Here is a 26,448-nt window from a genome sequence, read left to right as displayed (position 1 = left end):
TACCTTTAAAGAATATTTTATTTATTTATTTGAGACAGAGAACATGAGCAGGGAGGAGCGGGAGAGGGAGAGGCAGACTCCTGCTGAGCAGAGAGCCTGACCTGGGGCTTTATCCCAGGACCCCAGCATCATGACCTGAGCCAGAGGCAAATGGTTAACCTACGGAGCCACCCAGGTGCCCATTACCACCCATGAGATAATGACCTGAGCGGAAACCAAGGGTTGGACACCTAACCCGCTCATCACCCAGATGCCCCAACCATGTTTTTACAATCTTCCTGAATTCACTGTTTAGTTTTACTGGTTTTGTTGTAGCTTTCTGATGATTTTTATGTAGTGTACAGTTAAAAACATCTTTGCTTCCTCCACTCCATTCTATGTCCCTTATATTTGTCTTACTCTACTGGCAAAGACCCAATATATATTCTTCCCCCCACCCCCCCAAGATTTTCTTTATTGGGGCATCTGAGTGGCTCAGCTGGTTAAGTGTCTGCCTTTGGCTCAGGTCATGATCCTGGAATGTCAGGATCAAGCCCAGCTTCGGTCTCCCTGCTGAGCAGGGAGTCTCCTTCTCCCTCTGGCCCTCACCCCACTCTTGTGCCCTCTCTTTCAAATAAATAATTAAAACAAATTTTTTTTAATTTTATTTGTTTACTTGAAACAGTGAAAGAGAGAGAGAGAACACAAGCTGAGGGAGAAGCAGAGGGAGAGAAAGAAGCAACTTCCCCCCCATGCTGAGCAGGGAGCCAGAGACAGGGCTCAGTCCAGGGCCATGGGATCATGACTTGAGCCAAAGGCAGATGCCTAACTGACTGAGCCACCATGTGTCCCTCAATATATATTCTTTTAATTATAGGGGGAAAGTGTTCAGTCTTTCACCATTAAATAAGAAGTGTTGCTTTCTTTGTATATTGCTGAATGTGATTTGCTTGATAATTTGTTGAGGATTTTTGCATGTATGTTCATGAGGAATAATGGTCTAGTTTTACGTTCTGTATCTGTCAGATTTTGGTGCAAGGATTGAGATGTGTTCTCCCCTGTTTTCTGAAACAGTTTGTGTGAGTTCTTTCAAAAATATTCCTTAAGGGACGCCTGGGTGGCTCAGTTACTTAAACATTTGCCTTCAGCTCATGTCATGTTCTCAGGGTTCTGGGATCCAGTCCTGCATCAGACTCCCTGCCTGCTTCTTTCTCTACTGCCATGCCCCCTGTTTGTGCTCACTCTCTCTGTCTCACTCTCTCTCTGACAAGTAAAATTAAAATGTTTCTTCGAATATTTGGAAGAATTGACCACTGAAAACCTTTGAGTTTGTAGTTTTCTTTGTGCCAGCTTTTGATTATTATTGATTCACTTTCTTGAATAGATGAAGTCTGTCTAGGTATTCTATTTCTTAAGTCCTTTTTTGTAAGTTATTTGGCATTTTTCAAGGAATTTGTCTACTCTAAGTTGTAAAATTTTTCCCATAATGCTGTTCATAGTGTTCTCTTCTGCTTTTAATGTGTGTGATTTGCAGTGATAGCTCCACTTCTCATTCCTGATACATAATTTGTTGTTTCTCCCTCTTTATTCTTTCTGCAGGTCTATCAACTTTTCAAACATTTGTTAAGGAATCAACTTTTTACTTGACCTACTGTTCACTTGTTTTCTACTTTATTGATTTCTTGTTTTTATTATTTTCTTCTGTTTACTTTATAGTTTGCTCTTCTTTTCTTTAGTCACAGTACTATTTTTGAGACTTTTTACCCTTTCAGTTCAGGTATTTAAAACTGTAACTTTCCTTCTAAGCAGTGCTTGGCTGCTTTGATATACTGTAGTTTCATTATCATTTGAAACATGTTCTACTTTATTTTTATATTTCTTCCATGATCCTTGGGTTATAAAAGTGTGTGTTGTTTAATTTCTGGATATCTTAGTGTTTTTATTCCTAATTTACATGTGTTCTGATAATCTACTCCATGAGATTTCAATCGCTTAAGATTATTGAAACTTATTGTATGTCCCAGCATCTGGTTTATCATAGTGAGCATTTCATACGCACTTGAGAAGAATATATTGCAGTTTTTATGTATAGTATTCTGTAAATGTGGGTTAGGTCATGTTGTAGTATTTTTGAGATCTCTGTCCTCAATGGTTCTTTTGTCTACTTGGCATATTAATTAGAAAGATGTTAAAAATATTTGCCTATACTTGTGGATTTGTCTGTTCTCCCTTTCCTTCTGTCATTTTTTCCGTGAATTTTGAGGTACTGTTGTAAGATACATACATGTAGCCTTGTTATGTATTCGTGGTGAATTGGCCTTTTGTCTTCTTCAAACTACTTTGCTATTAATGTTCATTCTTCCTAATACCTATCATTCTGCCTAATTTTCTCTCCTATTGTTTGTATTTTTATGGTTAAATAGTATCTTACAGATGATAACCTATAGTTGGTCTTGCTTTTTTTCACTCAGTCTGAGAATTTCTGACTTTTAGTTGGGACGTTTCATCCATATATAGTTAATGCAGTTGGTACGATTGGTTTCTAACTTATTCTTCTGGGCATTTTCTTTTTTTTAAAGTGTACAATTTATTGGTTTTTAGTATATTCACAAAACTCTGTAATCATCACCACTAATTCCAGAGCATTTTTTTTTAAACATTTTATTTATTTTTATTTGAGAGAGAGAGAGACAGTGAGAGAGAGCATGAGCAAGGAGAAGGTCAGAGGGAGAAGCAGACTCCCCGTGGAGCTGGGAGCCTGATGCGGGACTCGATCCCGGGACTCCAGGATCATGACCTGAGCTGAAGGCAGTCGCTTAACCAACTGAGCCACCCAGGCGCCCATCCAGAGCATTTTTAACACTCCCAAAAGATGCCTAATATCTGTTGGTTATCATTCCCCATCTCCTCCAACCTCTAATACTAGGCAGATTTTTTCCTGTTTTAGGTATCTGTTATAAGGGTAGTCATACACTATTTGCTTTTTTGTGTCTGGCTTTGACTTAGCATAATGTTTTCAGGGCTATCTGTGTTGTAGCATGAATCAACTACTTCGTTCCTTTTTAGGGCTGAAAAATATTTTATCCATCAGTTTATAGACATTTGCATTGTTTCAGCTTTTTGGCTCATGTAAATTATGCTGCTGTATATGCACATTTGTGTACATATTTTTGTATGGATGTCTGTTTTCATTTCTCTTAAGTATATACCTAGAAGTGGAATAGTTGAGTCATATAGTAGTTCTGTTAATTTTTTGAGTAGCTTGCCATACTTTTCTGAGGTAGCTACAGCATTTCCCTTTCCCACCAACAGTGTATGGGGGTTCCAATTTCTCCACATCACAGGCTTATTATTATCTGTCTTTTAATTTTTGCTGTCCTTGTGGGTGTGAGTTGATAATCTCATTGTGGGTTTGGTTTGTATTTTCAAGTGACTGATGATGTTGAGCATCTTGTTCTGATTTTTGTTCCTCTTTTGGCCCTTAAGTGCTTTCTTTTTTTATTATTTTTGTTAGTACTTTTCTTCATTTCCTCTGTTGGTTTTGTGTTTGTGCATATTTTAGTGGCTCTAGAGCTAACAGATTTTAATCCTTAAATTATCAGAAGCTATTCAGATTTTTTTAAAGATATATTTATTTGAAAAAGAGAGAACATGTGTGCACTAGCCCGGTAGGGTCAGAGGGAAAGGGAGAGAATCTCCCAACAGATCCCTGCTGAGCACTGAGCCCCACATAGGTCTCGATCTCACAACCCTGAGCTCATGCCCTGAGCTGAAATCAAGAGTTGGCTGCTCAACCAATAAAGCCATTCAGGTGCCCCAGCTATGCAGAATTCTTCTTGTACCTTTTCACAACTTACACGTGACACTTCAGTTTTCCCAATTAATACCAGTAGTATTTAGGTTCCCATGTGGCTTCCATTCAAAAACGTATTTCATCTTTTTAAAGGATGGTTACATTTTGATTTCAGGTTGACTTTTAGTGCTTTTCTGTTACCCAAAATAAGCATTCATAAATGTCTTATAAAATCTATATTATATATATGTTTCTCTTCTAAGAGATACATTTTGTATTTTAGTCCTATTTTTCTTTAATTTAATATTACCCTGATTTTTAACTGATTGCAGCTTTCAATATGATTTTAGGATATGTTGAGTACAGCAGCCATTACATGGCCCTAGAGAAGAGTAGTTATTTAAATTTTTTTGTTCTGGGTCTTTTTATGATCTTTAAGAATAAACACTTTATCAGATACTCTTATAAAGCCTTTTAGTTCTTGCTTCACTTGGAACCAAAATCTTTCTCTCACTCCAGTGCTCATGTAGCTTAACTGTTCACACATATTTTATCTACTTCACAGAGAGTTGTAGGCAGTGGAAGGAATGTTTTTTGTTTTGTTTTGTTTTGTTGTTGTTGTTGTTTTCATTTAGGTCTCCATTGTGCTACTCCTGATGACTGTCTAAATTGTTCCCCTGCATGTAGACTACAGATTGCCTTTCATGTCTCAAAGAACCAACACAGGCCTCAAAGAACTCGAGTCCTCTTTTCCTTCTTCTTTTTCTTTTCTTTCTTTCTTTCTTTTTTTTTTTTTTTCTCCTTTCTAAGATTTTATTTCTTGGTTGCCTGGGTGGCTCAGTTGGTTAAGCGGCTGCCTTCAGCTCAAGTCATGATCCCAGGGTCCTGGGATGAAGTCCCTCATCTGGCTCCCTGCTTAGCAGGGAGCCAGCCGGCTTCTCCCTCTCCCTCTGCCTGCCGCTCTGCCTACTTGTGCTCTCTCTCTCTCTGTCAAAGAAAATCTTTTTTTTTTTTTAAAAGATTTTTATTTATTTGACAGATCACAAGTAGGCAGAAAGGCAGGCAGAGAGAGAGAGGAGGAGGAGGCAGGCTCCCTGCTGAGCAGAGAGCCTGATGTGAGGCTAGATCCCAGGACCCTGGGATCATGACCTGAGCCAAAGGCAGAGGCTTTTTAACCACTGAGTCACCCAGGCACCCCAAAGAAAATCTTTTTTAAAAAGATTTTCAAATCTTTTTTTTTTTTTTTAAGAATTTTAAAAAGAGATTTTATTTATTTATTTGACAGAGAAAGAAGGAGAAGAAACACAAGCAGTAAGAGTGGGAGAAGGAGAAGCAGGCTTCCTGCTGAGCAGGGAGACCAACATAGGACTCGATCCCAGGTCTCTGGGATCATGGCTTGAGCCCAAGGCAGACCATTAATGACTGAGCCACCCAGGTGCCCCAAGAGTCCTCTTTTCATCTGTGATCACTTAGTGTAGGTTGGAGATCAGTTAATACAAGATACGTGGTCAAGAGTTCTGCCAGCTCCAGCCAGCTGAGACTTGTGTTACGTACTTTACTGAGGTCCTGCCACCCTTGTCAACATTCGTCCCACCTGCAAAAGCATGTACTCTCAGAAGCATAGTGCTTGAGTTCTAAGAAATAGCTAATTTTGGGGGCGCCTGGGTGGCTCAGTGGGTTAAAGCCTCTGCCTTCGGCTCAGGTCATGATCCCAGGGTCCTGGGATCGAGCCCCCGCATCAGGCTGTCTGCTCAGCAGGGAGCCTGCTTCCCTTCCTCTCTCTGCCTACCTGTAATCTCTGTCAAATAAATAAATAAAATCTTAAAAAAAAAAAGAAATAGCTAATTTTGGGAGTTTGAAAGGTGATAATCACATATTCTCTCTCTCTCCCGCACAAGTTATGATAAGGAAAATATTTAATTTTAAATTTTTTTTCATTTAATTTTAAATTTTAAAGCATTTGGAACTTTGTCAGACAAGAAACAAAGTGAACCTGGATGTGTTCATAACCTTTGGTTAGTTTGATCTTTCTGTTAACTATATTCTATTGAGACATTTTATTATAATTCAAAATAATTTCGGAAAGATGAGAGGTATTTTAGTCATTAAGAGAGAATTGCACTGAGCTGTATAGATGAGTAAGTCAGGAATGTTCCAGTAGTCTTCAGCAGCATAGTGCCCTTTGCTTCCTTTGAGTAGCAAAATCTGAAAGTGCATACAGAATTGTGTGTGTGCTCATTTTTCGGGGTGAGAGAGTATATGGTCCTCATCAGATTTTTTTTTTTATTTTATTTTTTCAGTGTTCTAAGATTCACTGTTTGTGTACCATACCCAGTTCTCCATGTAGTATGTGCCTTCCTTAATACCCACCACCAGGCTTAGCTAACCCTCCGCACCCCTCCCCTCCAAAACCCTCAGTTTGTTTCTCAGAGTCCAGTCTCTCATGGTTCGTCCCCCACTCTGATTTCCCCCATTCATTTTCCTTTCCTACTCCTAATGTCCTGCATGTTATTCCTTATGCTCCACAAGTAAGTGAAACCATATGATAATTGACTCTCCCTGCTCGACTTACTTCATTCAGCATAATCTCCTCCAGTTTCCTTCATATGGATACAAAAGTTGGGTATTCATCCTTTCTGATGGAGGCATAATATTCCAAGAGTGTTATGTCATATAGAAGATTAAGAACCACCAAGTAGAAAGTGTTAGCCTGATTTTTGGCTTCCTGCAGCCTTTTTGTTTCAAATGCTCTTAGAAGTTTTTTCCCCTCTTTGAATTTCTGATGTTTGAAGAAAGGGATGTAGATTTATATGAGGAGGTTTATCTTTATACAAGGAAAATGAATTATCTTGAATTCTAAGCCCTCAAGTATCTCTTGGTTAAGGTAGTATGGAGATGTCTTAAGAAAACCTTTCGCAAAAGCCATGTAATTGAAACCGAGTAGGATAATAGGGCTATTGGAAAGGAATCTCAAACATGCACTTTGAGACAAGTAGAGGCTTTCAGACAGATTGTAGGCACAAAGAACAACACTGTTTATACACATTCAGTGTTGCAGGACTGGTATGCTGGTGCTTCCTTTGCCTCACACTAGAATTAGAACTTTCCCTATCCCTAGCCTGACCCAGCCTGCCTCCTGCCACATCCCCCAGCAAAGCTGCCATTCTGAAAATTGTCTCAATATTATAGATTACATATTTTATTTTACTGCAGGAAAAACATGCCTTGTTACTTGGGGTATTTGGTGTGCTTTAGAAAGTGTAGCAGAGTGTAGCATGCATGTGGTAAAGGCATGTATTACCAAAGAGTTATTGTCTTCATACTCCTTGCTACTAAAAAGCAATTTAAAAAATACACCCCATTTTATTTTCAAATTCACCATTGTCACACTGGTTTTGACTCCCAGTTTGACGTGTTCTTTGCCCAGCTCCTCCCTCCTGAAGGGGCAGCACCAGCTTCCCAGCTTTGTAGGCAGTAGAGAGAGGAAGCCGGTGCATACCCGGTAAGGTTCAAGCCAGGTATTCACATGCCCGTGCTCAGACTTTGAATATAGATACTGCAGTCAAATCAGGTGCCTGAGAGCCTTGATATTAGAGACATTATGCTGCGTCTTGGTAAACTAGCATGTTCACATTTCCCCCCAGTTGAAGGATCAGTAGTAAGGAAGTAGTTTCTTCTCTCTTTGAAAATCAAAATGTTTAATTTATTGTTTGCATAAGGCTCTTTGATTTTTTTTTGCCATGAATATTTCCTCTGACTTCTTCTGCAAATGTAACTACCACAGATTGTCATTCAGCATGGTACATGCCTCTTTTTAAAATTACATTAACATGTAGCTTCTTTAGAGCTCCTTGCTTAGTGAGGAAAAAAAAAATTTAAGTCACGAATAGGTGAGATTATACCCAGATTCATTAATTGGCGGGGGTGGGGGGGCACCTGAGTGGCTCAGTCAGTTAAATGTCTACCTTTGGCTCAGGTCATGTTTCTGGAGTCCAGGGATCAAGCCCCCACATTGGGCTTCCTGCTCAGTGGGGAGTCTGCTTCTCCCTCTCCTTCTGCTCCTCCCCTGCTCATGCTCTCTCTCTCTCAATTGCTCACTCTCTCAAATAAATAAATAAAAACTTCCAAAAAAAAAAAAAAGTTGAGGGAGAATAATCATCTAACAACTAAACAGCTCTTTATTATATTGTATACAAGGCACATTTGGGTACTACTCAAAATGAAGTTATGAAATTGCCTGTCAAACTAATCAGGAAAAATTTAGGTTGCCGTCAAACTGTCTTAAATGTTCCCTGTAGAAAAAAATCTTCAAAATTTAGAATACAGTTTTTGTTTTGTTTTGTTTTTGACAGAGAGAGACCTATACAAATAGGCAGAGAGGCAGGCAGAAAGTGGGGGGAAGCAGGCTCCCCGCTGAGCAGAGAGCCCAACTCGGGGCTCGATCCCAAGACCCTGAGACCATGACCTGAGCCAAAGGCAGAGGCTTAACCCACTGAGCCACCCAGGCGCCCCAAGAATACAGTATTTTTTTAACAAATCTTAAAGATTATGTAACAGAATGTAAGATTATATTTGCATATTGAAGTAGCTGCTTGTAATCTAGACAACTTTTTTTGACCTCTAATTCTTAACTTGAAATATAATTAATTAGGCTGGGCAAACGTTGTGGACCTAGTTTTGAACTGCTGTCCATTCAAACTGTATAGTCTCTTTAATTGCATGAGCAAAGGTAAGACTTGCCTTAGTTTCACAATCTATACCATTGGTTATTTTACATATTGACCAGAATATGCTGTTTGTGGTTTAAAGTAAAGCGATCTATTCTGTGAGAAACCCTCTTAACATATTTATCATCTTTGGAATTTGACAGCATTTGGTCCAAGTAGATAGTACAATAGCATTGAACTTCAATAGGGGCTTTCAGACCCTTTCTATTATTGCTTTTTTATTTCCTGCTTTCTGTTTAAGATTTGTCAGCTGTTAAACTACCAGTTCTTTCCACTTTTCCCACTTATCCCCTGTGTTTTATATTAATGTATTTTTGTGTTTGGGGCCATTTGTTTAGGCCTCAGACATTCCACAGCTACCTAGAGGACATTATCAACTACCGCTGGGAGCTTGAAGAAGGGAAGCCTAACCCTTTGAGAGAAGCCAGTTTCCAAGACCTGCCCCTTCGTACTCGTGTGGAAATCCTGCACCGCCTCTGTGATTATCGGCTAGATGCAGATGATGTCTTCGATCTTCTCAAGGTGCTTAACTAATAAGCCCTTTTCCTAGAGCAAACAAAAGGCCAGCAATCAGGATATAAAATCTGAAGATAATAAGAAAAGCCAGAATTCATTGACAATAAAAATGTATACAATGACCACTGTAGCCAAAGGATTCCAAGCCGTACATTTAGATAGATGATTGTGTGTTATCTTGGTTTAATTTCTAGTTTGGTTTTCTTCCTTTACATGGCTGAGTTCCAGCTGACAAAGGAACAGTTAGAGGTACCTATTTATTCTCCCAGTCATGGGCCAAAATTGCAACTAAGCCACTGAATTTTATTTCCTAAGGTCTAAAATTGGATTTAGCACAATTGAAATATTTATTGTAAACTATAATGACTTCATCTGACGTGTGAGTGAAGGTTATCCCTGTATATACCTATGTACATACTCAATGCATTACAAAATATGTGTTGGAGAAGGAAGATGTAGATATCTTCCCTCTGATTCTACTGTTGTCTCTTTTAGAAGTCTGTCTCAGAGGGAGGATGTGGACTATTGCTTTTTACTCATAGGGAGGTCAGTGTCTAATCCTGTTCAGTCAGAAATGATGAAATGTGTTGACAACTTCTCAGTTCAGCCCTCTCATGGACACGGTATAAAATCATTGTGCAATTTAAGCACAGTCTTTGCTGAGAATTCAAGTTCTTGAATAGCAGTGGGAAGGCCAAAATAGGTCAGACCCTGCAGTAAATTTGGGAGCTGTATTGCTGGATCTCAGCTAGAATAAGAGTTTACTGTAGGTTACGAGGGTGCTATAACAGAGATTCACGTGGGGCAAAGCTTTTACAACATTGGATTCTACTCCGTTGTATTGTCTTTTCCTTTTGTTGATGCACACATAAGTCCAAACCAAATATATAATATGTTCCTCAAAACTCCTTTTTGTTTCCTGTTTTGTTTTGTTTTATTGGTGAAATGTGGGCAATGATGGGGATGGGAAGTATTTGAAATATTTTCATATCCTGCTCTTCAAGGAAGGTACCATCTTCCCATTTTCTCTGTGTTTCATGTGCCCTGATTGAACGCTGCCTAAGATGCTTAGGCATTTTAAAATATGAGGTACATATGACTATAAATTTTGAATCCTCATTTTACTTTTCTCCTGTTTTGTTTTGTTTTGTTTCCTATTTCCCCAAACCTCTTTTCCCTATTCTTCTACCAAGGGTTTGGATGCAGACAGTCTCCGTGTGGAACCATTGGGTGAAGACAATTCAGGGGCACTCTATTGGTATTTCTATGGAACACGAATGTATAAGGAGGACCCGGTGCAAGGAAAATCCAATGGAGAACTCTTGTTGAGCAGGTACAATCTTTAAGGTCAGGGTTGTGATAGCTACTCTACAAAAATATATCAGAATTTTGCAGCACAAATTTTTTTTTCTTACGAAGGAATTAGATATAACAGCATGCCTGTCAAGAGTTGGCAAGGAGTTATTTCATACAAAAATAAAAAATAATTCATAACGCAGCCTCTGCTATCAGAGTGGTGAAAGATCTTCTTGTTTGGAAATTAGGTGCTTGATTTGAGGTACCTGAGGAGTCCTTTTTGCCCTTAGCACGGACCACTGTCTACAGTAAGTCACCAGCTGTGTAGTCACTCACAGCGGCAGTTGTCCTTTTGTAATTAGTTCTTGAGGACTCCTTTTTTTCTACTAGAATTAATGATCTGCTGCATCAGTATAGGACTAGAAGGCCCTTAAAGAATACCTGAAATGTGAGCCTTCCTGAGGAGACCTTGGTTCCACAGTGTCCCAGGATGATGATGCTGTCTTACTTTATTTTGGCTTCATTCATTATTCATTAACTATTAGGGAAGTGTGTTAGTTTATACTCAGATTTTAATATTGTAAAATGTTGGTTTTTCTTATGCTAATAAGAGAAGACAGGAAGTCATTCTGCTGTTTCCCTATAACCAGTGCATTTAATCCTTTATAATGAACTCATGACCAGAAAAACTGTAGTTGTTAATTTAAAAAACATATGTAATGCATAAATTCTATTACAAAACACTTTCATTTAATATACTATTTCTTAGGGAAAGTGAAGGACAAAAAAATGTCTCTGCTGTTCCTGGGAAAACAGGAAAAAGAAGAGGAAGACCCCCAAAACGGAAGAAACTACAGGAGGAAATTTTAGTGAAGTAAGACATTCATGTTGGTCTGTGCCACTCATAAACCTGCATGCTTACAAGGCACCTTAATTTCACTTGTTCTTTCATCCCTGATTTTCCCTTGTGCCATGGGAAGGATATGGGACTTCGATGATAGAGACCGGGGTCTGAATCCTCATGAAATTACTAAATGTGCACTCAGGAAGCCCTATCTGCATGACCTACTCTCTCTAAGCCTATTCTTTTATGGGACAATAGGGATACTACTAATAATAAGGATTAGATTGAACAGGGTAATGAATGTTTCAGTGTAACAGACTGAAAACTGTGATGACCCACAGAAAGTGCTCGATATATATTAACTTTCAAAATTGGTTGTATCACACATTTTTTTCATTGGAGTACAGAGCAAGTTAATTCTGATTAACACTCACTAATTAGCATTTTAATAGGATTATATATCACATATAAGTTTAAGAGTTAATTCTTTCCCTATGAGCAGAATTTAGTAGCACATTTGCTTTATTGTATTTAGAATTTAGAATAAAATTTCCTACGGTAAAGAATAGGTAATATCTTAAACATTTTATACTCTTTATTTTATACTTAACTTCAGCAAGGAAGAAGATTCTTTTACATTTGAGAAATTTTATTTTATACATTATGCATGATCTTTTAGGAAATTCCACTACATGAATCTCAATACAAGAATTTTGAGGGGCGCCTGGGTTGTTAAGCGTCTGCCTTTGTCTCAGGTCATGGTCCCAGGGTCCTGGGATGGAGCCCCGCATTGGGCTTCCTGCTCAGTGGGAAGCCTGCTTCTCCCTCTCCCATTCCCCCTGCTGTGTTCCCTCTCTCACTGTGTGTCTCTGTCAAATAAATAAAATCTTTTAAAAATAAATTTTTTTTTTTTTTTTTGAAGATCTGGCTTACAGTGTATAAATATACCTTCTGGAAGTTAGGTCATATTCTTAAAATTTCTAGTAACAGAGCACTAACCGCTTCTTCCCTCCAAATTGTAGAACTACTAAATCTAAATGCTTGAAGTAGGCCAGATTTCTTATTGTTGCTTATTAATTACTAAGAAGTATTGGTTTCTAGGAATTGGATTATAAATACATGAGTCAGGATTTTTTTTTTCTTTTAAATCTAAGAATTAGTGTTCACTTAACTTTCCAGAAATTTGACTACAGAGTATGGCTTTCCTCCTCTCCATTTCATGAGAAGTGTCCTATAATCATGTTCTGTGCACATGACATCTGTTGCAGGATTTTGTTAGCAATCTCCATTTTCTTACAGATTTAGAAAGCTGTTTTTTTAGACCCATTTCCACTTCCCTGTTAAGTACTAACAATTAAGGTACCTTAGCGTTGGAATATAAAATCATTTTCAGCATATATGGACTTGTACTACCCTCTACTGGTGATTTTATTCTGTAGAGCTCTGTATCCAGTACAGTATTTATATATTTTTTAATTAAATAAAACTTAACATTCAGTTCCTCAACCATACCAACCACATTTCAAGTACTTAGTAGCCACCTGTGGTTCATAGCTGTGATGTTGGACAGCGACAGTGAGGACATTTTCATTCTCACAGAGCATTCTGTGGAACAGTACTGCTATAGATCATTGAAAACAAACAGAAGTACAGATCACCTACATGATTCAGCGATACGAACAGCAATGATGCTTAACACTAGTGTGCTGAACACTTTTGTATTTAATAATTTAATCTTCAACATCCCTATAGGTAGGCATTATTTATAGCCCATTTACAGGGAAGTTAATTAACTTTCCGAGGTCACGTGGTAAGAGGCAGGTCTCAATAGGGGCAGTCTGACATTAAGAGTCTGTGTTCTTAGCTGCTACTTTATAGGAGGTTAAATTAAGTATGGCTTAAATTCATTATAGCCTTTATCAGGGAGGAGGACATTAGAGTCCCATAGTTTGGGGGGAAGTAGGGGTATTTAACTGTTAATACTTAACTCCTCTATTTGGTTTCCAAAAAGCTGTTATGAAACCTAATATTTTCCTGTTACATAGGATGTTAGCATTTAATTGGGTTCCCTCTCTATACCAACACACCTACCTCCTGATTTTGCTTTACTCAGTAGAGTCATTCCTCCTCCAAACATCATCCCCTTGAAACAAACACCCTCCATGTATTACATTAATTGGGTCTGACTTGGTTGGGGGGGGAGAGCACAGAACAATTTTGAACATGTCTTTGTTTTAATTGGTGCCTCCTTTTCTCGTGTTTCAGTGAAAAACAAGAAGAAAACTCCTTGGCATCTGAACCACAGACAAGAAATGGTAATGATTTTCGTTAGAGTTCAGAAAAGATTAAGTAAACATGATCGATTTATATCATGATGGCAGTTCACTTTCCAGAGTCCTACAAAGCAGTTAAGATGAATGCAGTATTGTCTTCTTGTTAGCCCTGTTCAGTTCTTTCTTGGTCACACTTCACCTGTGCCCCTCTCTCCGTCTCATTGATAACTGGGGATCTTCCCTTGTGCCCTCTGACCTTGGCACAGTGGAATGGACACCAAACCCTTGGATGAATGAGCATCTTCTCAAAGAGTTATCTTTCTAATGTAAAGTGCTGTTCAAGGGAGTGTATTGGTTTCCTAACCTAGATTTCAGTTCTGTAATCCAAATTGCATAAAACTGGGAGGGAGGTAGTATCACATTACAGTATGTCAACAGAAATGAGACAAGGAAGACTCCACAGAAGTGCAAATCAAAACCATTTGAAAAGTAAGTGTATTTAAGCATTTCTAGGATATTAAAATGTAATTACAAAGGTCACAGTAGTTATAGTTGTATTGCTATTAGGCATTCTTAATTTTTAGGTGTAAATGGTGTTAGTAACAGGAAAATCAAAATTATATATTATGAACCTTAAAATCCTTTTTTTGGATTCCTTCATTTTCACCATGACCCAGGGTAGAAATGAAATTGAGAGTAAGTAAGAAAAAAGGTCCTAGTGAGATTTATCTAATGAACCCATCCTTTTCATTGCTAGGGTCCCAAGGGCCAGGTCAAGGCACTTGGTGGCTCCTGTGCCAAACAGAAGAAGAATGGAGACAGGTCACTGAGAGTTTTCGGGAGAGGACCTCCCTTCGAGAACGGCAGCTCTATAAGCTCCTCAGTGAGGACTTCCTGCCTGAGATCTGCAATATGATTGCCCAGAAGGTATGCAAACGGTTGATCCCTCTCCTCTGCATTATTTAAGGATGATTCATTAGAGTTTTTGAGTGTATTTCTGCTGTCTCCTGGAAATTGTAGAAGCCTTCACTCTCATCTGGAGTGTTAAAATGGGACCTCATCCTATGCACTCTCCTTCACTGTGGATATTCTCCTTACCCATGAAATCTTCTGTCTCCCCCACTCCCTAGCATTTAAAATGGCTTTTCATAGTCTGGAACCAGCCTTCCTTCTCCCACAGCATTCCCCAGGAAATGGTCCGGGACCCCCCAGGAATGTCTCCTATCAGCCTGGCATACTTCTCTGTATATGCAGCCTTTGGGAGTGGGGCGGTGCGGGGGGAATGTCCTCTCTCACACTAAGCAGCAAGCTCTGAAGACTATTTGTCTCTCTAGTCCCAGTGCCAGCTCCACATGTGAGCTCTGTGTGCTGCTTTCTCCAGGTGATAGTTTCATAAACCACATGTTCTATATTTTACCTGTATACGCACTTGTGCGTGCCTTCTTTGAGCATCTTTCCCTCTCTACTTCCTAACCCATTTGAATACTGCTCTCCACAAGCTATCCTGTTTCTCCCAATTTTAAGATTTTCTTCCTTAACATGTTTTCTCATTACTTAATTCCATTTTGAGTTGTTTAAGCCTTTTTGGATTAGGCACCATGTCTTACCATTTGAAACCCCACAACACCTGATATAATGTCTTTTCTATGGTGAAGGCTCAATTTTCATTCACTTGCTTATTTCATTTCAATAATTCTAATACTTCTGATGTACATGTTAGTAGAAACAGAAAAATTTGACCACCTGTCAATGAGATCTATAGAGAAAGTATCAATTAATTGCTGCAGTACCTCCATGGAGAAACAAAATAAGAGCTTTATTGATTTGTTGTGATTCCAGTGATACTTACAACTTTTAAGTAGGTTGATGCTTTGAAAGGACAAATTGTAGGAAGTCACCATGCTCTAATAGTAGGCTCTTATAAATAGTGCTTCAAGAACTACATTTTCATGGATGAGCAAAAAAAAAATCTACATTTCCCCATTAGCAGTAATTCCATATACTATAATTATACTTGAGTTTTTGTGATCTGCAACCCACCATGTCAGTTTTTCCAGGACTCAAAGCACATAATCTGATTTTCTTAAAGTAACTATTTTATAGAGACGGTTTTTATAATTAACTTGCATAACATGGTATAAGACTTTATTGATACAACTGATATGGTACATTAAATCATCTATAAGACTTATGCCCAATCTGCTTAAACCTAAAGATTGATTGATTTATTTTAGAGAGAGACTGTGCCCAAGTGTGGGGAGGAGAGCAAAGGGACAGGGAAAAAAAGTCCCAAGCAGGCTCCCCCCCTGAGTATGGAGCCTGATGTAGGACTCCATCCCAGGACCCTGAGATCATGACCTGAGCTGAAATCAAGAGTTCGACGCTTAACCAACTGAGCCACCCATGTGCCCCTACTTTTTTTACCGTGGTATTCAACCTAAGGGTTTTTTGAATAGGTGAACTAGGTGGCCGGGGGGCGGGGGGACTTATTAGCATAAAACTGATGGTTTTGATGCAAAAAAAATTCAGGGGTTGATTCTTTGCAAGAGAATAAATTTAAAAATAAGGTACACCTTAAGCATAATTCTGAAGAAAATGAAATTACAAGCCGAATAATAATAATTATAGAAGATTTGGTATTTTGTTTTTGTTTTTGTTTTTTTTAATGTTATTTATTTATTTGAAAGTGAGAGAGACAGAGAAAGTACACACAAGAGCAGGGGCAGAGGGAGTGGGAGAAGCAGACTCCCCCGATGAGTAGGGAGCCCAACATGGGGCTTGATTCCTGAGACTCTAGGACCATGACCTGAGCCAAAGGCAGTCACCTAACTGCCTGAGCCACCCAGATGCCCCAGATTTGGTATTTTCAAAGGTGTATAGTGCTCTAAATTTGCAGACCTCGTTGAAATGAGGTATTGATTACAAAAATAAGATAATCTAAATTGTGCAGTAGAAATCCTAACAGACCAGTAATTAGGAGGAAAGAGTTGTCACAAAAGGATCCCATCAAGAGCTTCAGAATCATTTGGATTTATTCGTAGGTAAATTTTCTAATCCTTTAAGAAGAAAGAACTTCCAAACGTACCAAAATGAAGACAGAAACAGGTAGCTCCCCTTTCTCATTTAGATACAGATATCTTAGCTTCCTGTTCTCACATAAACAAACATACCTTCTTCATTTGGTAAAGTAAATGTCAAGTCCTTAATGCTAACAAGTAAAAGCCAAAAGAATAATTCATAACCCATCACAGTTAAACCTAAGCTCATACTACTGATAACGTTGTCTTGGAAGTTTTATCCAATGTAAAGATGGAGCCAACAAGAGTAAGAGGCAAGATATTAGAATATTTTCTAATACTTCAAATACTCTGATATTTTACCTGGAAGAATTATGATGAATCTGCTTAGAAGTCTAACAGTTAGAAGTCAGTAATAGTGCTGTGTAACTACATTGCCTGCTTCAGAATCACTTTGCACACTTACTTTAAAAGCTCAGATTCTTGCCAGTGTACCACTCCCAAACTGTCAGAATTGTTAGAAGTCTTACCTGTTAATATGTGGTCGCAAAACTCTTCAGGTGATTCTTCTGCATACTGACATTTAAAGATCACTGAAAATAATCCCATTTACAGTAGTAGCAAAACAAATTTTCCATTCTGTAAAACTAACTCGAGTTGTGCAGAGCAGATAAGAAAGAAAAAGCAAAAAACTGTTAGTAGATACATATTTTTATATGTCATATAAATATGTTAAGATCTCTCTGTTCCTGCAAGGAAAGAGTAAGTTTAGATGTCAGTACTCACCAGGATAAATTGAGATTTATTGTAACCTTAGCCAAATCCCAAGATAATAAAATTTTCCCTCCAAAATTTCAGGTATTATTACAAGTATTATAAGGTAGAAGTGGTAGGAGCAGTTGGAGGACTAGCCCTGTGTATTATTTCTTAAGTCAGTATATTGGAAGCATTCTGACAGGACCTTCATTTCAATAGACCAGCTTATCATAAATGATGTGCTTAAGGCAGTACAAACGTATTAGCTCTTCACAGTCTTTGCTGAACTTGGCATAGAACATTTAAGGTACATGTTCATCAGTAGTAAGTTGTAATGTTTTTACAAACTTGTTTGTGTCTGTTTTACTTGTTACAGTAATTACAGAATTAAATATTATGAAACCAGTAAAATATGAGCATAAATATTTCTTTAAAAAGAGAAAGATTTACTTGTTTAGAGAAAGAGAGTGTGTTGGGGGGAGGGGCAGAAGGAGAGGCACAAGCAGACTCTGGCTGAGCAGGGAGCCCTACTGGGGACTCAATCTCCCAACTCTGAGATCATGACCTGAGCTGAAATCAGGAGTCGACACTCAACCAACTGAGTCACCCAGGTGCCTTTCTGAATTTCTTTTTATTAGTAAAATGAAAGCTCTAACTTCACAGAAGTTTTTATGGGAATTAAACAAAAGAAACCTTGTCAGTATACCTGGCACAGTACTTAGTTACCAATAGGTACTTGGTCCTTCACACTATGGCTGTAGATAATTGATAACCTCAGTAGAAAACTACATCCATATTTCTCACCAAAGTAAATGCAAGTCCAAAGAAAGTTAAAACAGATAAAATAAGTCTTGAGAGGTAGCAATAGTCCCCTAAACATTGAAATAATAAAAGAATCAGAAAACCTGTTCTGACCATATAAAAGTTAAGCTTTTTCAAACGAGGATGTAAGCTAGTAAAAGTATTTGTTGCTAATGTTATAAACTGTATTATTTAGATGGCTTACAAATACTAGATCTTTAACAAATGAATTGACTAAGAGTACAGATAATTCGCACAGGAGTATTTAGTAAAGTTGTAGGGAAACAAATGCACCTTCTATAGCAAGAATACCACTTTGCACATTAGTAACTTTTGTCTGATTTGGCGAAGTTTGGGGTCAAGTTGGTATTGGCCTTTGTCACTGCTTGTATGGTAAATTGCCACAATACTTTGGAGAGTTCCATGGTAAATTTTCACATTTGTTTAAAATTGAAGAGCTCTTCCTCTTGGGGTCTTGAAGTTCATAAAGGAGTTGCTTATAGACGTATTTGAGGAAATTACTGTGGTAGCTTTTGTGAAAAAGACTGACAGTTGGATTGCTTGCATTTGTACAGAGGCCTAAGTCAATCTAACATGAGTGCTTTCTAAAGCTTCTCTTAAATCTACCACAGTTGATTTGCAGTGTTTTTATGTTGTATAAACCACACCATTTTGTTGTTGCCTTTGTTTGTTTGTTTGTTTGTTCTGTGCTTTGTGCCTTTACCTCACTGATTCTTCAAGTCTCAAGACTTTGGATTGAGTGGTGCCAAAACCAAGCCTGGGTATTGCTGATACTGGTACTGAAGGCACAGAATTACTCAACTGCAAATCCTTTGCTGACCACCTCCATACAGGTCACAGTGGTGAAGCTGTGGGGCTTATTCCACAAAAATTCCAAAACTTACACTGACCTTAAATAATTGCTCTTGGATAATTTGTAAAACTCCTTTCTTGGAAAAACAAAACAAAAACAAAAACAAAAAAATACCCTTTCTTGAAATGTCCTATAGTGATTGCCTTCAAGCTCTTAAATTTTCTCAGGCAAACTCTCTGATTTCTAGTCACTGAGTCTTTCTCCCCACTTCTGTCTTGCTATTTGGTTCTCAGCCTGGGCAGCTCCTCTCACTTCTCACTACTGCCACTGAACTGCCTTTTAAAGGGAGTTCTACCTCCAGCTGCTCATAATGCCCTCTCTCAGAGCCCATCCCTTCAGCAGAAGGTGGTAAAACATGGCTTTCCCTTAATAATTTGAAACAAAACATTTTTTTTTAAATGTTTAAACAGTTAAGGGAGTTTCCTGCCAGTGTTAAAGATTGACAGAGGAGACCCTTCGTGTCTATCAGGGGTTTTTTGTTTTATTTTTTTTTAAGAGAATAAACTGGCTTGTTACTTGTGGAGTGGAATAGTCATTTTTACTGACTGTCCAAAGGATGCCTTTGGCTCTCATCTTCAGTAAAGCCATCACCTCTGTGCCTTAAAGGCCACTCTTCTGGCAGCAGCAGCAGCAGCAGCAGCAGCAGTAGCTGAGAACACCCTAATCTGTCTTTTCCTTTCTTTTCCTCACTTCTAACTGTAGGGAAAGCGTCCACAGCGCACAAAGGCAGAGTTGCAACCTAGGTGGATGTCTCACCACCTGTCCGTCAAATCCATCAAGAGAGAGGTGAGTGTGTGTGAGTGTAGAGAGGAGTTTTCATTGTTCAAAAGGATGCTCCATTTTATTTCAGGTATTCCTTTTTTTCCTACTTTTTAATTTAACTCTGCCTCAATTTTTAAATCCCAGATCTTTATGGAGCATTCTTACATGTAAGATGCATTTTTAGAAAGGGAAAGGATTAAAAAGTACAACATGAGGTTTTGCTCTTTTGGATCTTACAGTTAATCTCCTGGGACGATAAGCATATCCATGTTAAATCTAGTATAAATGAGAAGGATAAATACTATAATAGATGTATATGTAGTAGACCTTCATGAGTGCAAAGATGGAAGATACTAGTGGTTTGCAAAGAAAGGGGAGTTGGTACAAGCAGAGCTATATTTCTCCTGAACCTTGCAGGATGGCTAAGATTTTGGTGGTGGAAGAGTAATATAAACAAAGCACAGAGCCAGGTTAATATATCATATGGTCAAAGAACAGTGTATATTTGGATTTGTGTCTGGTATATAAGATATGTTGTAATATATAGTGGAATAAGATGCTGAAATAATCCGATTTTGGAGTTCCCTGACTATCAAGCTTATCTTCAATAAACAGGCAGTAGGGGGTGAGTTTATGTCATTAGATCTTTGTTTTAGGACGGTACCTCTCTGGTTATACGATGATAAATGATTTTTAAGGAAAAACTGGAAAGTAAGAAATCAGTTAGTGAGCAGTATACTTGCAGCAGGAAAGTGCAGTAGAGTCCCTGCTGTTGGAAATATGGGTCTAAAATGGAAGAGAGGATGGGGCAGGGATGTAGCAGAAGAGGTCATTAGAGATGGTTGGTGTGAGGGCCAGGTTGCAAGAGGATGAGTGGTGAATAAAAGTTCTCATAGATTATCCTGTTGTGGTTTTGAGAAATATGACAATGAAAGAAAGCAAATCATGAAAAAGTAAAGAGGAAGCAGGATTAAGGAGAGCTTGTGGCAGTTTCTTTTTTTATAGTTGGAGATGTAACATAGACCTGAGCAATGTCCGTGAATGAGAAAGGGAATGAATGTGGCTGAGTCTTGTAAGATGATGTGCCTAAGAGGCAGGGCCTTGCTAGGGAGTGAAGTTGCTTCCATTTCTCCGAAGTTAAAGACACAAACTTTTGATGGGACAGGAAAATATTAGGTGTTCACGTGGGATGTTCCTCTGTCCTCTTAAAGTAAATAGGGCATCAGGTGGGAGTGGTGTGGAGATCTAATGAAGACACGATATTTGGGTCAACAACTAATGTATTATAAAACGGGTTTTCTAGCATTTTCATTTTATATTTTCATTTTGGGTGTTTTCATTTTGTAACTAGTTTAGAGTAGTTAAATGACTTTAGCAACACACTTGGAGGAAGGGGCAGAATTGATACTTAGATTTACTAAGATTGAAAAATGGGCAAGATTGTAATGGAGTGAGGCCTATGGAACTGGATTGCAGGTGGTGCCATATTGGATGCTGGAAGTCAGGTAGGAGAGGGAACTGAAGGAAGGAGCCAGGAAGAAGCGAGAGGTGGTGACAGTGGAAGTGCCTCACTACGATCTCTCCAGATCCGTCTTCCCATTCTGTGAAGATTCTAGAAGGCACCTCATGCTCAGGGCCCTCAGTCTTTGAAGACCTCCATTTCCTGACTCCTCCTTTGCCAGAGGTTTTATTTATTGCTGCTTATCTCCCTTTCAAGTCCAGACTCCGTGCTGGCCAGTTCTCATATTCTCTATACTTTTCAACCTTTTAATCCTTTTAGCCTCATGTTTCATTGACTCTTACATAGTTTAGTGATCTTAGGAAGTATGGTGCCTTCTTAGTGCCTTGGAGTGATGTTTTCATGACTCTAAAATTGAAGTGACAGCATGACTCTTTATTACAGGGATCTTACTGTTCAGTGTATTCTACCTTGAGCCTGAAGAAAAGAAAAAATTAGTTTATAGGTTTTTATTTACTTAAATACATTTGCATTTATCCTTTATTTCTCTTTTTCAGCCAATAGGTGTGTTCTTACCAGTAGACAAATTTGCCCAACACTTAATTACCTTTGGATTGACAATTCTGTAATGACTAACTTCAGTCTCCCCAGTCTTGTTTCCTGTAACAGTTATTGGTAATTGGTATCCAGCCATAGTTCTCAAATGGTTTTCTAGTTCCTTTTGTTTGGTTGTATCCTCTCTACTTTTCTTCAGTACCGTGACAGTTAACCCCTCCTTTAAAGTTCTCTTTCCTATTTTCTGTTCATTCCCCTGGACTGAGTCGTTAATGCCTTAGTGTCCATTTCAACTGCATAGTAATCTGAATACAGACCAAAAGGTTCTTCATGGCTGTAAGCAGAGCTTAGCCGCAGACACCAGAATTTCTCCTTTTCGTTATTCTTAGCAGCATTTCTCTTTTTTTTTCTGTTGTCTTTATTTTTAGATAGAACTAACCATGGTATTGCAGAGATCGTGAGTATCTACTCCAATACCCAGTTATCCCAGAGAAAATTTAGATACAGCACGAGCTTTGTGCATTTGTTTAAGCAGCAGAAAATCTTCAGGCCATTAAAGCCTTATAGGCAGGGTACCTGACCTATATTGGTCACTCAGGGCTCCAACCTTTTTGCCTCAAAAAGTCTTTTAATTGTGACTCCTGGGGAAAATACGAGGGAAGGGAGGTAGTCTTTTTGAACCTCGGGATTAGGGCTGCATTGGCTATTTTTGTCAGGAGACTCTGGACATTACTGCTGCTAGGGAGCTCTTTGTGGTTGTATAGTCTCAAGTGTGCTACTAACATTGGCAGGGGTGCCAGGGTGTCTGGTGACCTGCCCTGGGTGAGGAGGGAGCATGGAAGGGGAGTCCTGGACACCGCTTCAACCAGATTCTATTTATAATACTTCAGAGGATTTCTAAAGTAGTGTTTCTAATTAGCTTCTCATTAAAAACCCTCCTTGATTCTAGCAGGTCTCTTTCTTAATCTATAAAAGATTTAGATATCACCCGTTTTACAGCAAGAAAAAAAAATTGCAGTGCCAAACAGTGTAAGAATTTTTTTATCTTCAGTTTTTTGTTTTGTTTTTGTTCATTTGGTTGTACTTGTTCTTTAAACTATTGAAGTTTAACACACCACCAAAAGTGTCTCAGGCAGTGAATCCTGTCTTTTAGTGATAATATGTTCTTTGACACTGGCTTTACCTAAGGTGTTGTACTGCTGGAAATGAGAATAGTAACTTGAAATACTCTCTTGATGCACTACGTGGACTTTTTTTTTTCCCAGATGTATCTGATGCAATTTAGAGAATTCACATCAGATAAAATCAGCTGAAATTATAACACATGATGAAAGAGAACCACACACCAATTTACATTCCCACCAACAGTGCATGAAGTTTTCCTTTTGTCCACATCCTTGCCAACACTTGTTATTTCTTGTCTTTTTAATGATACCCAATCTTACTGGTGTGAAGCAATATCCTCTCACTGTGGTTTTGGTTTACATTTCGCTGATGATTAGAAATGTGGAGCACCGTTTCATGTACCTGTTGACCATCTGTGTGTCTTTGGAAAAATGTCTGTTCTGGTCCTCTGCCCATTTTTTTTTAAACGAGATTGGTTTTTTGCTATTGATTAGTTTTTTTAAGATGCTGTAAATTTAAGTTAGTCAATTACTGTATCTTAATGTTAATATTAATGTATTGGGGGGAGAAAAAAGCAACTAAATAGATATTATATGACTCCATTTATGTGAAGTATCCTGAGCAAGTAAGTCCACACAGAGAGGAGATTGGTGGTTGCCAGGAGCTAGAGGAGTGGGGAGTAAGGACTGGCTGGTTAATGGGTTCAGCAGTTTCTTTTGGGGTGCTAAAAATGTTTTGCAACCTAGTGTAGGTGGTGGTTACACAACACTGTGAATGTACTAAATGCCACTGAGTTACACACTTCAAAGTTGTTAATTTTATTTGAATCTCACGTGAAGTTTTAACGAAAAACTATATGAGAGTAAGTTTTACATATTTTTTAATGGTGTAGGGCCTCTGATTTTACAGCAATTTTTACATCTATAGTTATCTTAAACTTTAAGATTCCTGCTTCATTGTTACTAAAATAAACTATTCGTAATCAATTTTTAGTACTTCATCCTAAAAATCAACAGGTTCTAACCTTTGGGTACTTTAACATTTTTATTTTATTTTATTTTATTTTATTTTTTCAGTGTTCCAAGATTCGTTGTTTATGTACCACACCCAGTGCTCCATGCAGTTTGTGCCCTCCTTAATACCCACCACCAGGCTCACACATCATATTTTAATTTTAGGCTTTTAACAGGGAACATATAGCAGAGGATGTAAAAAGTTAATAAAAACTAGATTAATTTAGGGGCACCTGGGTGGCTCAGTGGATTAAGTCCTCTGCATTCAGTTCAGGTCGTGATCTCAGAGTCCTGGGATTGAGCCCCGCATAGGCCTCTCTGCTCAGCAGGGAGCCTGCTTCCTCCCTCGCTCTCTGCCTGCCTCTCTGCCTACTTGTGATCTGTGATCTCTGTCTGTCAAATAAGTAAATAAAATCTTAAAAAAAAAAAAAACTAGATCATTTTAGAATATGCCATATTAGTTCATTTCTCCAGTTTAACTTGGGAAGAAACTGTTCTAAGTTCCGAAGAATTTATGTGCTCTTATTGAAAACTTGGGGGACTATATTAGAATACAGTGGAAGACACAGTAATCTCCCAACTCACAAATCCTTACTCCTACATTTTTACCTATTTGCTTCAGGTCCTCTCTCTATGCATTTATTACAAAACTGGCATCTTATTGAATATTATTTTTTCATCTGTGTTTTTCATTTAACATTGTGAGCATTTTCATATTTCATTAAAATTCCTCAGAACTACAACTTCTGTTGGGGCCCCTGGGTGGATCATTTGGTTGAGCATCCAGGTCTTGGTTTTGGCTCAGGTCGCCATCTCTTTGTGGTCAGGCTCCGTGCTCAGTGGGGATCTGAGATTCTGTCTCCCTCTCCATCTGCGCCTCCTACTTGCTTGCACACTCACGCCCCCCCCCCCCCCGTATTTCTAAAATAAATAAATCTTTTAAAAAAATAATGACTTCTATTGGTTTTATAATGATGACTATATAATTTTACCTATTATTAAACATTTAGTGTATTTGTAAATTTTCACCATTTTAAATAATTTGACTCGAACCTACTTAGAGAAGTATCTTTGCCTTTCTATTTCATTTTTACAATAAAATCATAAAAGTGTAATTACTCTGTTTAGGGTTATATATATATTATACACACACTCTCCCTCTCGCTCTCACTCTTTCTCTCTCTCTCTGTCCTCCAGGGGACCTGTGCTGCAACCAATTGATAGCATTCATTTTACCACATCTTTACAAATGTATTACTTCATATCTTTCTCTAGTTTGTAAGTGAAAAGGGTATTTTACTTTTGTTTTTGAACATTAACAATGGGTTTTGTTTTTGTTTTAATATTTTTTATTTTTTTATAAACATACAATGTATTAGCCCCAGGGGTACAGGTCTGTGAATCGCCAGGTTTACAAACTTCACAGCACTCACCATAGCACATACCTTCCCCAATGTCCATAATCCCACCACCCTCTCCCTACCCCCCCACCCCCCCACCCCGCAACCCTCAGTTTGTTTTATGAGATTAAGAGTCTGTTATGGTTTGTCTCCCTCGATCCCATCTGTTTCATTAACAGTGGTTTTTATCTTCTGTGAATTTTGTATTCACGTTCAGTCTTTTGTGGGTGGCTATTGTTAACTGATTTGTGTTGGTTTTGGTTTTTGTTGTTTTGTTTTTTGGTTTTGTTTTGTTTTTTGGTTTTGTTTGTTTGTTTTGAGAGAGTGAGCATGTGTAAATGGGGGGGTGGGAACAGAAGGTAAGGGAGAATCATATGCAGGCTTCACACCCAGCAGGGAACCCAACACAGGAGCACAACCCTGAGATCAAGACCTAAGCTGACACTTAACTGACTGAGCCGCCCAGGCGCCCCTATTGTTAATTGATTTGTAAGATATCTTTACATATTAAGAATAATAAATTGTCCAGGCGCCTGAGTGGCTCAGTAGGTTAAGCTTCTGCCTTGGGCTCTGGTCATGGTCTCAGGGTCCTGGGATGGAGCCCTGCATCAGGCTCTCTGCTCAGCAGGGAGCCTGCTTCCCCCTGTGCCTCTCTGACTGCCTCTCTACCTACTTGTGATCTCTCTCTCTCTGTGTCAAATAAATAAATAAAATCTTTTAAAAAAAAAAATAATAAATTGCCATATTTGTTGCAATAATAATTATATAGATATTCTTAAGATTTATTTAATTATCTTTTTTTTTCCTTTCCCCCCTTCCATTGACTTCAAACATGAAACACCACCCATGTTTATTTACAGATGACTCTGGTGACTTAATACTTCTATTTATAAGTTATTAGCTTGAATTTCTTTAGTCCTTATTAAAATGTTGACTCTACTTAATATCCCCTTGTACTGGTTGAAAGAAGAATATTCCACATGTTCTTACCTGCTGTCCTTTGGAGGGAGGGGCAAAATATACATACATTATCTTACTATGTATGTGTAAATGACTTATGGCCTGTACACCTGCTTTTTTCTCTCTTTTTTGATTGCATCTGACATATATGTAGAAAGCACTCTGATTTTATTCAGATGAAATAATACCTTTGACCAGGCCTACCTTTCCTCTGTCTCCTCCCCGTATCCTGCTGGGAGTCACTATACAACTGAAAGGGGCAAAGGCAGTTTGTTTTGGTTTATTACATAGTTCCATC

At 38.4% G+C, this 26,448-nt stretch overlaps 1 protein-coding gene across 1 annotated transcript in view; it reads left to right on the top strand.

Moving 5' to 3' along the window:
• The window catches only part of LOC111159751 (cat eye syndrome critical region protein 2), a 176,323-nt gene that overhangs the window by 126,852 nt on the left and 23,023 nt on the right, over positions 1 to 26,448 (top strand). The window contains exons 3-8 of the mRNA XM_022522335.1: positions 8,838 to 9,021; positions 10,209 to 10,348; positions 11,081 to 11,185; positions 13,421 to 13,470; positions 14,186 to 14,355; positions 19,579 to 19,662. Of these exons, the coding sequence (XP_022378043.1) occupies positions 8,838 to 9,021; positions 10,209 to 10,348; positions 11,081 to 11,185; positions 13,421 to 13,470; positions 14,186 to 14,355; positions 19,579 to 19,662 (733 nt within the window). The remainder of the gene's footprint in view (positions 1 to 8,837; positions 9,022 to 10,208; positions 10,349 to 11,080; positions 11,186 to 13,420; positions 13,471 to 14,185; positions 14,356 to 19,578; positions 19,663 to 26,448) is intronic.

The sequence above is a fragment of the Enhydra lutris genome, unplaced genomic scaffold (genome assembly GCF_002288905.1).
Source record: "Enhydra lutris kenyoni isolate GAN:26980312 unplaced genomic scaffold, ASM228890v2 scaffoldscaffold69, whole genome shotgun sequence".
Classification (NCBI taxonomy): domain Eukaryota; kingdom Metazoa; phylum Chordata; class Mammalia; order Carnivora; family Mustelidae; genus Enhydra; species Enhydra lutris.
This window is presented reverse-complemented; position numbering and strand designations above follow the sequence as displayed.